Raw genomic sequence first — 14,588 nt, forward strand, 5'->3', positions numbered from 1 at the left:
GATTTGATGGAGAGCATCTGTAAACAGCAATTTTCAAGTCTTGCCACAGATTCTCAATTGGATTTAGGTCTGTATTTTGTCTGGGCCATTCTTACACATGAATATGCTTTGATCAAAACCATTCCATTGTAGCTCTGGCTACATGTTTAGGGCCATTGTCTTGCTGCGAGGTGAACCTCCACCCCAGTCTCAAGTCTTTTGTAGACTCAAACAGATTTTCTCCTGTATTTGGCATCCATCCATCTTCCCATCAACTCTGACCAGCTTCCCTGTCCCTGCTTAAGAAAAGCATCTCCGCAACATGATACTGTCACCATGTTTCACGGTGGGGATGGTGTCTCCAGGGTGATGTGCAATGTTAGTTTTCCTTCGCTCATAGTGTTTTGCTTTTAGACCAAAAAGTTAAATTTTGGTCTCGTCTGACCAGAGCACCATCTTCCACTTTTTTGCTGTGTCCCCCACATGGCTTCTTCCAAACTGCAATTGGGACTTCTCATGGCTTTCTTTAAACAATGGCTTTCTTCTTGCCACTCTTCCATAAAGGCCAGATTTGTGGGGTGCACGACGAATAGTTGTCCTGTGGACAGATTATCCCATCTTAACTGTGAATTTATGTAGCTCCTCCACAGTTACCATGGGCCTCTTGGCCGCTTCTCTGATTAATGCTCTCCTTGCCTGGCCTGTCAATTTAGGTGCACGGCCATGTCTTGGTAGGTTTTCAGTTGTGTCATACTCTTCCCGTTTTCAGATGATGGATTGAACAGTGCTCTGTGAGATGTTTAACAACTTCACATACGCCCGCTACAGTTGTACTGCGGCAGGTTGGCTCTCCTGAGCGAACCTCTGTCATTGTACATCGGCTCGCGCAGTTGGCCGTGGGTCGGGCGGACTTGATGTTCGCTGGTGGCCCGCGATCAAATAATACAGAGGCAGAATGGGGATCTGCCTTCGTAAACAAGGTGTATCCCCATTCTGACAGGGGACATGTCAGAGATCTTCTGTTCCCAGTGATCTGTCATGTCCCAGGTAGCTTATACTTCTACAGTTAGAACACGCTGAGGGAACACACTTAACCCCTCGATTGCCCCCTAGTGTCAACCCCTTCCCTGCCAGTGTAATTTTTACATTGATCAGTGCATTTTTATAGCACTGATCAATGTAATAATGTCACTGGTCCCCAAAAAGTGTCATTTGGTTCAGATTTGTCTGCTGCAATGTTGCAGTCCCGCTAAAAATTGCAGATCACTGCCATAACCAGTAGAAACAATTAAAAAAAAAAGTCCCTAAATCTATCCCATGGTTTATAGACGTGATAACTTTTGCACAAACCAATCAATATATGCCTATTGCAATTTTTTTTTTTTTTTTTTTTTACCAAAAATATGTAGAAGAATATATATCGGCCTAAACTGATGAATACATTTGCTTTTTCATATATATTTAATATGTATTGTAGCAAAAATTGTATTTATTTTTTTCAAAATTGTCGCTTTGTTTATAGCACAAAAAAAAAACCACAGAGGTGATCAAATACCACCAAAAGAAAGCTCTATTTGTGGGGGAAAAAAAGGATGTCTATTTTGTTTCAGTACAGCATCGCACGCCCCCGCGCAATTGTCAGTTACAGTGACACAGTGCTGTATTGCAAAAAAATGGCCTGCTCATTAAGGGGGCAAATCCTTCTGGTCCTTAAGTGGTTAAAGCATGGAAAATTGTTTTATAACCTAACTCTGCTTTAAACATCTCTACTACTTTATCCCTGACCTGTCTGGTGTGTTCCTTGGCCTTTGTGATGCTGTTTGTTCACAAAGGTTCTCTAACAAACCTGATGGCTTAACAGAACAGCTGTATTTTATAGTGAGATTAAATTTACACACAGGTAGACTCTGTTTACTAATTGGGTGACTTCTGAAGGCAACTGGTTCCACTATATTTTAGTTAGGGGTATCAGAGTAAAGGGGGCAGAATACAAATGCACGCCACACTTTAAAGATATTGATTTTCAAACAATTTAGAAAACCATTTATCATTTTCCTTCCACTCCAAAATTATGTGTTGGTCTATCACATACAATCCCAATAAACATGACAGTATGTGAAAAATGGCAAGTGGTGTGAATACTTTTTCAAGGTGTACATACTGTCGTTCCCGTAGAACCTGCAACTTATCATATGTTAAGGTTGGATTGTTCCACTCTGGTCTCTAGCTTCTCTTTTCTGGTCTCTTTCTGTTCTCTTTCCTTCATGTCTGCCCTCCTCTTTCTTTCTCATCACTTCTGTCCGCTTGGTTTGTCTCTCTCCTTTTTTTTTTTTTTTATTCTTTCTGCCTCTCTTTTCGCTCTTCTTTTTCTCTTTGATTATAGATTGAGCTATTGGTTTGTCTCATTTTGGGGCCTGATCCCATTGGGAATCAGTTCAGGATAGGCACTTCGGGGCCTTGATTCGGACTCGCAGGGGATTCGGGACTTCCTGACACTTTGGGCCTCAACAGACATTACTCCTTAGGAAAAAATACACTTGAGGGTTTAAGATTTACACTTCAAGTGCCTCCTCAGGCTTCTAAGACTCTGATTTGTTTTTTTCTGTTTTATTGTATCAATCCTTTGTATTAGTACATTGTTGTTGCTCCCATTCTGTTCAACCTTTTTGACTATTTTAGTTTGAAACCTTACATTTCATGGTCAGGTTGCTCACAATTGTTTTCATGAGATGCAACTGCTTGTGTACACTTGTCACTTTTGCTTATGCCAACAAAAACATATTGAAAGTAAAAACAACATTGCAGCTTTCTGGGTGTGTGAAGGTTTTATAAGGCCAATCTTATAGCTTTGTTCAGCAGTCCCTGCTGAACCAGACAAATTTTGATCCATGTATGACTGGCATAAGACTTAAAGCATGTGTCTTGTAGTGTAGTCCAAGAAAATGATTTTGCAGGTAAGACAAAAATCATATTTTACTTACCATTTGATGTTCTTTGAAACATAAGCTGTGTGTTATTTTTACATTACATTACATTATTTTTAAATTTAATAGATTGGGCTTGATATGGGAATCGTAAATGCAGGAAGCCTTCCCGTTTATGATGATATTGATAAAGAACTTCTTCAGCTGTGTGAAGATCTCATCTGGAACAAGGATTCTGAAGCAACAGAGAAACTTCTAAAATATACACAGGTACAGTGTATTTTTGAACTTTGTCCACAGAGCCACTACACAGTCATGTAATCGCAAAAATAACGAAGCTCAGCCTAGGTGATAAAAAAAAAAATAGATTTATTCAGTAGATTGTGTGGACATTTACATAGTATAGTACACACAAGTTGGAGATAGACCTGTCTGTTTTATATGTAATGGAACAAACCAGGGAAATGATGCCGGTTAAAGTATTTCAGCATTAACAGTGTCATTGTATACAGTGGGGAAAATAATTGATACCCTGCAGATTTTGTAAGTTTGCCCATTTAAAGAAATTAGGAGTCTTTCATTTTAATCATAGGTGTATTTTAAATCGGGGGGCCCCAACCACCGAGCCATGGCTTCTCCGTAGCCAGGCTGCAAGTGCAGCTGGCCATTAGGCGGGTGGGCGACCAAGCCTGCGAGCAAACGAGCAGAGAGATGACATCTCTCACCGCCCGCCCTGCATCACCACAGTTCTGCCTTCACTATGCAGTCGTGGGTAGCAGAGAAAATACATAATCTCTCACTGCCCACCCTCACTCTGTGAGCCATGTGCTGAAAAGCTGGGGAAGAGACTGCCAGATCTGCTGTCATTGTTGTCTGCCACCAAATTGCCTTTACATTTAAAAAGTGACAAGCTGCATTTGGTATTTTTTGGTGGCAGGCAACAGTAGGAAGCTACAGCTGGTCGCAAGATAGTGACAATCCACATCTGGTGGCAGGCGACATGGCAAGTAATCACATCTGGTGGAAAGTGACACTCCACATCTGGTGGCAGGCAATGTGGCAATCCTCATCTGGTGGCAGGCAATGTACGTGGCAAGTGACATGGAAAGTGGTAATAAATTTATCTGGTGACAAGCTGCATCTGGTGGCAGGTGATATGACAAGCTTCATCTGATGGCAGGTCACATGACAAGCTTCATCTGATGGCAGGTCACATGACAAGCTGCGCCTGAAGGCAGGTCACATGACAAACTGCGTCTGAAGGCAGGCGACGTGACAAACTGTAGCTGAAGGCAGGCTTCACAACAAACTGCATCTGAACTCAGGTGACGTGACAAGTGAAAAGCTGCACCTGGTGGCAGGTGATGTGACAAGCTGCACCTGGTGGGAGGTGACGTGACAAGTGACATCTGGTGGGAGGCAACAGTGGCAAATGACATGCTCAGGGCTCCTATTGATTCTGCATGATGGTGCATTGAACTATTTAATTGAATATTACATGTGCTTCAATCATCCTGACACCATATCAACCATGGTGCCATGATGATTGAAGCACTAACACCAGCCATTGCCCAGACAAATTGCCCACGAAAAACTGCATCCCCCTTGGACCTTGGCATAATTTTTTTTCCACGCAGTCAGTCTCCAGTGCCAAAAAGTTTGGGGACCACTGTTTTAAATGCTGGAGACTTAATATCAACAAATATCAAACATCCAGAAAAAAACATGATACAAATGTTATAAATTGAGTTGCAGTTCAGTGAGTGAAATAACTATTTGATCCCCTACCAACAATATTTCTGGCTCCCACAGACTGGCTACAGTATGTGCTCATGTGGTACACAGATTAGTCCTGTCAATTTAAGAAGGTGTGACAACTTATTATGTGTATAAAATGCACCCGTTCACAGAATCTTTCTTCCATTCAAACTTCACCATCATGGGCAAGACCAAAGAGCTGTCAAATGACGTCGGGGACAAGATTTTAGACAAGGCTGGCTTGGGCTGCAATTCCATCAGCAAGAAGCTTGATGAGAAGAAGACAACTGTTGGAGCGATTATTCACAAATGGAAGAAATCCAACATAACCATCAATCACCCTTGGTCTGAAAGATTTTGCCTCATGGGGTAAGGGTGATCATGAGAAAAGTGATGGATCAGCCCAGAAATACACAGGAGGAGCTTGTGAATGATCTCAAGGCAGCTGGGACCACAGTCACCAAACAAACCATTGGTAACACAATACGCCACCATGGATTGAAATCCTGCAGCGCCCGCAAGGTCAGGCACAAGAAGGCCCGTCTAAAGTTTGCCAATGAACATCTAAATGATTCAGAGAAGGATTGGGAGAAAATGCTGTTGTCAGATGAGACCAAAATTTAGCTATTTGGCATTAACTTGCAGTGTTTGGAGGAAAAAAAATGTTTACAATGATCCTAAGAACACCATCCCTACAGGCAAGCATGGAGGTGGAGACAATATGCTTTGGGACTGTTTCTCTAATCCTACAGAAAATGTATGGGGGAGCTGAAACTTCAAGTTGCCAAGCAACAGCCAATAAACTTTAAGGATTTAGAGAAGACCTGTAAAGACGAGTGGACCAAAATCCCTCCTGAGATGTGTGCAAACTTGGTAACCAACTACAAGAAATGTCTTACCGCTGTGCTTGCCAACAAGGGTTTCCCCACCAAGTACTAAGTATTGTTTTGCTTTGGGATCAAATACTTATTTTACTCACTGAACTGCAACTCCATTTATAACATTTGTATCATTTTTTTTTTTTTTTTTTTAAATCTTTGGTCAATATTCTGTCTTTATCATTTAAAATTACACCTATGAAAAACATAATAGACACTTAATTTCTTTGTAACTGGTCAAACTTACAAACTTACAAAATCTGCAGGGGGATCAAATAATAATAATTTTCCTCACTGTACGCATTTATTTAAACTGTAACCAAGGGCAAGGTGTTAGAACACTTGTCAGGTTGTTATTGCTGTCTGTGCGAGATTGACCCTCTCTCAATGCCATGCTTATTGTTAACATGAAGAGTGAAAGTAAATAGAAAATCTCCTTTTTTATTTTTTTATCAATCATATTTTATTACATTTTTGGAGGTACAAATTTCACTGCAAATAAACAAAACTAAAGATATCAGAAAATAGTATACCGAGAGAGGGTGACCAGTCTTAGGCATAAATCATGTATAAAGACCAAAACATAGGGTACATTAGGTTATGGCGAGTTTTATAAGTCTGTTTGGGTATGCAAAGGCTTATGTACATCAAGTAAAAGAAAATAAAAAATAAAATTTTAGTGATACATAATTAAAACATAGTTACGTATCCAGATAAAATGTATGATAAAGACTACAGGTGTAGATAAAACAGTATGATAGATTAAACAGTAGGTGCGGCACTGTTCTTAAATGGTACTAGAAGTCCGATTGCTCCAATGATGCACTCTAGCCAATATCTGTTGATTAAATGAATGAACAAGCCTTGATGCAAAAAGAATGTAACATATAAAGTTAAAGTGACTGATGCCTAAAATGCGGCTAGTACTCTGGCAAGTTGATTATTATATGCATAATGTGACATAAGTGCAAATTTAGATAAAGTGACAGATTTAAATGCAATTATTGGTATAACAAATTAAAGGGGTTGTATAGGTTTGTTTTTTTTTGTTTTTTCTAAAATAACAAACATGTCATACTTACCTCCACTGTGCAGTTCGTTTTGCACAGAGTGGCCCCGATCCTTGTCTTCTGGGGTCCCTCGGTGGCTGTCTGGGCTCCTCCCCGCAAGAGCTACCCCTCTGGGAAGCACTCTTCCAAGTGGATTAGCTTGCGGGCGTGCTCCTGTGTGATACAGTTGGCGGCCAAAGCCACCGAGTGGATCACTCAGCCCCGCCCCCCTGCGCACCACATCATTGATTTGAATGACAGCAGCAGGAGCCAATGGCTGTGCTGCTATCATCCAATGAAGAGCCCACAGGAGCTGGGGGAAAGCAACGTGGGATCGCGCCCACGGAGTTTCGGGGCTCAGGTAAGTGAAACGGGGGCTCGGGGGGGCCGGAGAGTGCAAGGTGTTTTTTCACCTTAATGCATAGTATGCATTAAGGTGAAAAAACATGAAGCTTTACAACCACTTTAATTATTCATATGCATGTGCATATTGTGACATAAGTGCAATCCTAAATTAAAGTGACTTGTGATCCGGTGAACAAAATTTATATGGCACAGTTCTTATATGAAAACACAAAGTCTTTGGTAAAAAGTGACAAGTGCGTTTCGATCGTGCCTCTGTGCTGGTGCTTCTTATGGTGCTCCACTATAAGTACTCACAGGAAGTATTCACCCTGCAAAGGGGTATTTTACATTCACAGTGTTTGCCACTGTGCATGTCAGAAACCATGAACCAGACCGAGACAGAAGTACAGTAAAATCACACTTGTTTATTAATAAAAATAAAAAGTTAAATAAAGTAAGCGTAGCCAAAGCATAGCCAGAGTCCAGTAACCGGATCAGGTAGTCAGCCAAGCCAGAGTTCAGTAACCAGATCGGGTAATCAGCCAGGCCAGAAGTAAGGGATCCAAGTAGAGGAACAGCAAGCAGGATAAGGAACCAGAAGGGATGTCAGCAAAGCCAGTCTTTAAACAGGAACATAGGAGATGGTTTCTTGTGATGTGACCAAGGCGAAGGCAGGAATGAAGTGAGCTGGAGATCTTTAAGTAGGCGGGACTGACGAACAGATCCACAACAGCTGGTTAACTGTGGAGAGAGATGCGAGCTGGCAATTAGCCGACAGCTGAGCGGCCAGCTCAGAGAAGGAAGGGCTGAGCCAGCCCTGACAGTGCGGCAGTTTCCAGATCTGCACCTTTAAAGATCTCTCCTTGCTTTGATCTTTAGATAATCATCTGTTTCACCCTGATACATAAAAAAGATGCTCCCATAGCATAATGGCATTTTTCAAATGATTTATTAGGTTTATACTAGGGTTGTCCCGATACCACTTTTTTAGGACCGAGTACAAGTACCGATACTTTTTTTCAAGTACTCGCCGATACCGATTACCGATACTTTTTTTTAATGTCACGTGACAGTTTTTTTTTTTTTTTTGAGGGGGGGGGGGGTGGTATAGTGAACGGTGTCTGTGTGTGTGTTTTTGTTTTGGTTTTTTTCATTTACATTTATTATTTTTTACAATTTTTTTTTATTCTTTATTGCACTATGTGTGTGTTTTTTTTTTTTTTTTTAATCAGCCCCGTTGGGGGGCTTTGGTGAGATATCAGGGGTCTTAACAGACCTCTGATATCTCCCCCTTGAGACAGAGAAATAGACTGAGGATAGAGATTCCCCAGTCCCTTTCTCTGCAGCCTCAGCTGCACTGAGAATGAATGGAGAGAACACAGCAGCTTCTCTCCATTCATAAACTGACACATTGTAATCACAGAAGATTACAATGTTTCAGTTATGTGAATGGAAAGAGTCAGCTGACTCTCTCCATACACACAGCGGAGAGACAGCAGAACGGAGGGGACAGACGAAGAGAGAGGGGGACAACGGAAAGCCGGAACGGATGGGGACAGCGGAGGGGGACAGAGGAACGCATGGGGACAGCGGAGGGGGACAGAGGAACGGATGGGGACAGCGGAGGGGGACAGAGCAAAGAAGAAGGACAGCGGGAGGTGGACAGAGGAACGGAGGAGGACAGCGGAGGGGGACAGAGCAAAGAAGAAGGACAGCGGGAGGTGGACAGAGCAAAGAAGGAGGACAGCGGGGGGGGGACAGAGGAACGGAGGGGGACACAGCAATGGAGCAGGACAGCGGAGGGGGACAGAGGAACGGAGGAGGACTAAGGAGGAGGAGGTGACAGTCAGCGGTGATCGTGTATGGGGGAGTTACAAGCACCGATCACCGCTGTATGTCACTAAGCAGCTGAAAGCCGCGGGGGGAGAAGCTTGTAACTCCCCCACACGTCCATCACCGCTGACAGTCAAGGTATCGGCGGAAGCATCGGGAGCATTTGCCCGAGTACAAGTACTTGGGCAAATGCTTGGTATCGGTGCCGATACCGATACTAGTATCGGTATCGGGACAACCCTAGTTTATACAGTTGGAAACATACTCCCATTGTCCCTGTATACTTAAAACGTTCAAAAATCAGGAAGCCAGGACGATTCACGTTCCATGGCTAGATGGAATGCTACAAACTCTGCCGTACACATTTTGTCATCAAGACATCATCTGGAGCAGCGTCATCTAGCTACATTTCCTGCCATTATATAGTATTTGGTGGCCTGAAGATTTTGATCCTGTGATTGGTGGCCATTTTTTGTTGGTCCGGGGAATTTATATACTGCGGGATATTGTTGAATAAATGTTTTGTAATTTTAATGGCACAATTTGCCGTATTTCTGTCTTCTGCACCCCACATTTGGTCTCTCCCAATAGGCCCACATATTACATAGCTCTAATGGGTAGATAAAATCCCTTTGTCCTATACCGTGGTGGTCCGATTGCAGTTACCAACAGGAAAAACCCATTCATTTTTGTAAGGGGGGCACAACATATTATATCCATACAAAAAAACACATACTCGAATGTCTAGAAATAAATGATATAAATAATCCCATATAAGGGTACCACTAATGTTTACGGGTAAAATGTTCGTAAATTTGTGAACATTAAAAAAAAAAAAAAAATATATATAATAAAATATGTGGACCAAAGGCATATTATATTTAGGAGGAGATGGTATACTTGGGAAATGGTATTGAGGAATACATTATTAAAGGAATTAAAAAAAAATATATATATTTTTTTTTATGGTGGGAATTAAAGATGTGTGTGTATGTATGTGTATGTGTGTATATATATATATTAATGTGTGTGTGTATATATATATATATATATATATATATATATATATATTAATGTGTGTGTGTGTGTGTATATATATATATATATATATATATATATATATATATATATATATATATATATATATATATATATATATATATAATTTTTTGTTTTCTAATAGAAAAAAAATAATAATTTGAAAACATGATTGGAAAAAAAAAAAAAAAATACTGGTACTGCCAATGAATGTGTCAGTAAAAAGGAACTGCTCAATAATTAGTAATAAAACAATTTAAGGTCTGTGTCTGTTTAACCCTTCAGGTTGGAGGGTATTATGCATAAATATCCACTTTTTTGAGAGATTTTTTTTTTCTTTTTATCCCCTCTCCAATTACCTTAAATTTTGTCTATAGCGTAAAAAATAGCCAATTGATCTTTTTTGTGATAATATCTAAAATGCCTTCATACGCTATGTTTGTTGAACCCATTTTTAATAATAATATGTTCTAGGATTCTGACAAATAGGGGTCTTGTCGTTCTTCCTACATACTGCTTTTGACACGGACACTCTAATATGTTACATGTGTACTTGCAGGGAAGATTTTTCCCACATTTAAAAAAAAAAAAAAAGCCTTTTAGTTCTTTAAACAATTTGATTTGTTTGGATGGATCTAAGGCATTGTGCACAAGTTTGTTTCACAAGGAGGGTGCTTTTCTGTAGATAAATTTGGGTTGATGGGGTAGAATTGTTAATACATTGTCTGATTGTAACATGGACCAGTGTTTTCTTACTACTTTTTCCAAGGTCTTGTATTGTGTGTTGTACCCTGTGATAAAAGCTATATCCATCTTCTGGTTTGTTCATCATTATTACCCTTTCTTTGAGTTTCTCTAGATCTTTTTTCTTGTAGCCTTTTTCTTTTTTTTTTAAACAATAGATTTTTATTGGTATTTTTCCAAAATATACAAAATGCAAGCAGATTTTACATTTCACAATTGTACATATTGTTCGCCATTCAGGAGCTTACTACATTAATAGAATAAAACAGATTAACTGGTAGGGTTACTAAGAAATATCCTCAATGAAGCATTGTACATTTGTCAAGCCTGTCACCCCTTGTGGGTACACACTGTAAACAGACTTTCTGCTTAAGTTTTCAAAGTTAGCCCTGAGAGAACCTTACTGAGGGTCCCCTCAAATATACGATCACGTAAGTTCCCAGTAAATTTGTCGTTAACCAATAATAAACTTAGAATGACTGATTTATCTTAGTTAGACTTTCTCATTCTTTTAATAGGTAAACCACATAGTATTGCTATGTTGTGTGCTTAGTATAATACCATATCATATATGACCATATCCAATATTGGATTGTACCACTAGACCTTTGATGATTGTGTTTCAGTAGTGGAGGATTGGGAATAGTTTTCATACATGTGAGGAGGCATATTTAGAGGAACTCCAAGTTTCCCAATGTTTGTGGAAACTCGGGGTTCTTCTTTCTGTATATGCTAGGATTTTTTCCATAGTGTATTGAGCATTCACTCTCGATATGACTTCTGCAATTTTTGGAGGTGAAGTAGAACGCCATTCCTTGGCTATTGCTATACGTGCAGCAAACAAAATGTGGGTGACTACCTTTCTCCTCAGGGGAGGATAGTTTTCGATGCCTAAGCTTAGAAGAGCAAGAGCAGGGTTGATGGTACAATCAGAGCTGGTCACCTTTCTGATTAGTGACTGTATTTTTTGCCAGAAAGGTTTTATAGTTGCACAGTTCCAGAATATATGGAGGATATTGCCAATAGCTTGACAGTTTCTCCAGCAGAGAGGTGCAATACTAGGGTTCATTTTGTTTAATCTGTACAGAGTAATGTACCATCTATGTAAGAGCTTTTGTGCATTATCCCAGTGATCTACGCATGCTGAGGATTTATGATTGTATTTTATCGCTTCATGCCATTGGGACATAGAAAATTCTTTTTGTAATTCAAATTCCCATTTCATCATGCTGGGGGTTTTGGAGTGTAAGTAGAGGGGGGTGGTGAATTTGTAAAAGAGCGATATTCCCTTACGCTTATTAGAAGTCTTGCTAAAGAATCTGTGGTATGGCTAACTGTCGTATTGGGTTTTTGCTCTTGTAGTGGTGTATTTGGTATGCTCTATATCTATCTATCGCATTTTGATGAGGTGGAGCAGGTGTGGTGAAGTTGTCTCCCGAGGATTTCCATGGTTGGACTGAGAAGTTTGGGATTAGGTATTCGTAGGATGCCAGTGGTACGTTTAGTTTTCTAATTGGGGTGTCTGTTAGGTGTTTATGCACTAAGGAGGACCAGGCATCTATCGTTGCTCGTATAGTTGAGTAAGGTGGGGTGTTTGGTCTGCAATGTATACAGGCTGCTATAGCCAGTGCAAGGAGGTCATGTCCTGGTGTTACGGTGCGTTCAATGTCTGACCAGCGGTTGTCTGTTTGGCAGGAGAACCAGTATTTCATTTGGTCCAGTATTGCAGCTTTATAGTAAGTCTGTGCATTAGGTAACCCTACTCCCCCTAGATGTTTAGGTTTATAGAGGTGGGCCAATGCTATTCTGGGTTTTTTACCCCCCATATGTATTTTTTCAGGCATTTCTCTAGTTGTATAAAAAATTTCTGGGGGATTGGTATAGGTAATGATCTGAAATAATATAGGAGTTTTGGTAAGATTTGCATTTGGTATGCAGCTGTCCTCCCCAACCAGGTAAGGTGTAGTTTGGTAATTTGATGTAGTTCCTCTTCAATTTTTGTTAATAATGGTGGAAAGTTTTGGGAATAGATTTTGGAGGAAGTGGAAGTCAGCTGCACACCAAGATAAGTAATGGAAGGTGGGTCCCAGTTGCAAGGAAAAATATTTTTCAACCTGCTTTTGTTCTCATTTGATATGTGAAGCGAGAGTGCATAACTTTTGGTTGTATTAACTTTATAAAAGGAGATTTGTCCGAATTTATGTAATAGCGTTTTGACGATGGGTAAAGAAGTGGCTGGGTTTGATATAGAGAGGATTATGTCGTCCGCAAACAGTCCTATTTTGTGGCTATCAGAACCGACTTTAATGCCTTCTATTTTGTCATTAGCTCTAGTAGATTCTGCTAGTGGTTCTATGACCAAAGAAAAAATAATTGGGGATAATGGGCATCCTTGCCGGGTGCCGTTAGTGCAAAGGGGTCGGATAGCAAGCTAGAGGTGTAGACTCTTGCAGATGGGTCTGAATACAGGGACATAATTGCTGAGTGTATTAGTCCTGAAAGACCAAACTTGAGTAAGGTCCTTGACAGGTATCCCCAATGGACCCTGTCGAAGGCCTTTTCTGCATCTAATGCTAAAAAGATGCTGGGCTGCTTGCTTAATTCTGATATGCGCAGGAGGTCTAACATCCTCCTCGTCCCATCTGGTGCCTGTCTGCCCTTTACAAAACCTACTTGGTCGAGTCCTATGAGGGAGGGGGTTATTTCCATAAGTCTGTTTGCTAAAATTTTTTGCATAGATCTTTAAATCGGAGTTTAGTAGGGAAATAGGACTGAAGTTTTGTGGGTCCGCTACGTCTTTACCAGGTTTAGGGATAGTGATAATGATAGCTTGGAGCATTTCTTTCGGGAAGGTACCATCAGAGGCTGCTATATTGAATATTTTTACCAATTCAGGGGCCAGGATGGCAGAGAAAGCCTTGTAATTTTCAACGGAGAACCCGTCTGCTCCTGGCGATTTGTGCATGAGTAGAGAATGAATAACGGATTCAACCTCTGTGAGTGTGATGGGCACATTTATTTTTTGTAGGGAAGTTTTGTCTATTGAGGGAAGGTGAACAGTCTGTAGGAATTCGTCAATCTCTATGTCCGAGGGTTGGTAAGTGTTTGGGTCCGTCTGGAGATTGTATAGGGATTCATAATAGTCCTTAAAGGCGTTGGCGATATCTTTGGGATTGTGGTGTAGGGCTTTGGTACTGTGATGTCTGAGATTTTTGAGATTAGAACGTGCCTGTTTTTTTTTTTAAGCTGGGAGGCTAGGATTTTACCTGCTCTGTTGTTTTGGGAGTAGTAGGAGACTTTTAGTTTTTTGAAAAAAGTATCATAGTCCGCTCTAATTTCCTGTCTTACTTCTTCCCGGCAGCTATTGAGGCTCTTGAGTATTTCACTTGAGGAGGTAGCAGGATTCTTGTGTTGCGCTTCCAGATCTGCTATCTTCTCAAGTAGTTTTGTCATGCGTTGCTGTTTCTTTTTCTTTTCCCTAGAGGCTACCTGTATAAGGGCGCCTCTAGCGAATGCTTTGTGTGCACACCAGATGGTCATAGGTGAGCAATCTGCATTATTATTGAATTGAAAGAACTCCATGATCTTTGCTGCAATTTCGTCTTTGATTTTGGGGTGTGATAAAAGAAACGTATTGTTACGCCACAATGGTTTGTGGGAGTGTTTTTGGCATCCACAATTTCAATAGTCACTGGAGCGTGGTCGGACCATGTGATATTGTGGATGTCAGCTTTCTGGACATTTTGCAGAGTATACAGGTCCGTGAGGAAAAAATCTATTCTAGAATAGCTCTTATGTACAGCCGAATAAAATGTGTAATCCCTCTCGGTGGTTCTAAGGCAGCGCCAAGGGTCATAGAGCCTCTCTTCGTGGCACAGCGAGTCTAGAGAGGGCCGCCGCTTAGAGGCCATCGAGGACACATCTAATTCTGCGTTCATAATCGAGTTAAAATCACCACATATTATTAAGTTGCCTTTTTGTACCTTTTTAGCCATACTTACAACTTTGCGAATAAATCTTAGAAATCTAACATTAGGTGC

At 40.7% G+C, this 14,588-nt stretch overlaps 1 protein-coding gene across 4 annotated transcripts in view; it reads left to right on the top strand.

The window, feature by feature from the left end:
* The window catches only part of MTR (5-methyltetrahydrofolate-homocysteine methyltransferase), a 1,497,716-nt gene that overhangs the window by 752,036 nt on the left and 731,092 nt on the right, over nucleotides 1-14,588 (top strand). For all 4 annotated transcript variants that reach the window (XM_073627630.1, XM_073627629.1, XM_073627631.1 and 1 more), the window contains one exon: nucleotides 3,033-3,173. In XM_073627630.1, coding sequence (XP_073483731.1) covers nucleotides 3,033-3,173 — 141 coding nt within the window. The remainder of the gene's footprint in view (nucleotides 1-3,032; nucleotides 3,174-14,588) is intronic.

This window comes from Aquarana catesbeiana, linkage group LG04 (genome assembly GCF_042186555.1).
Source record: "Aquarana catesbeiana isolate 2022-GZ linkage group LG04, ASM4218655v1, whole genome shotgun sequence".
Lineage (NCBI taxonomy): Eukaryota > Metazoa > Chordata > Amphibia > Anura > Ranidae > Aquarana > Aquarana catesbeiana.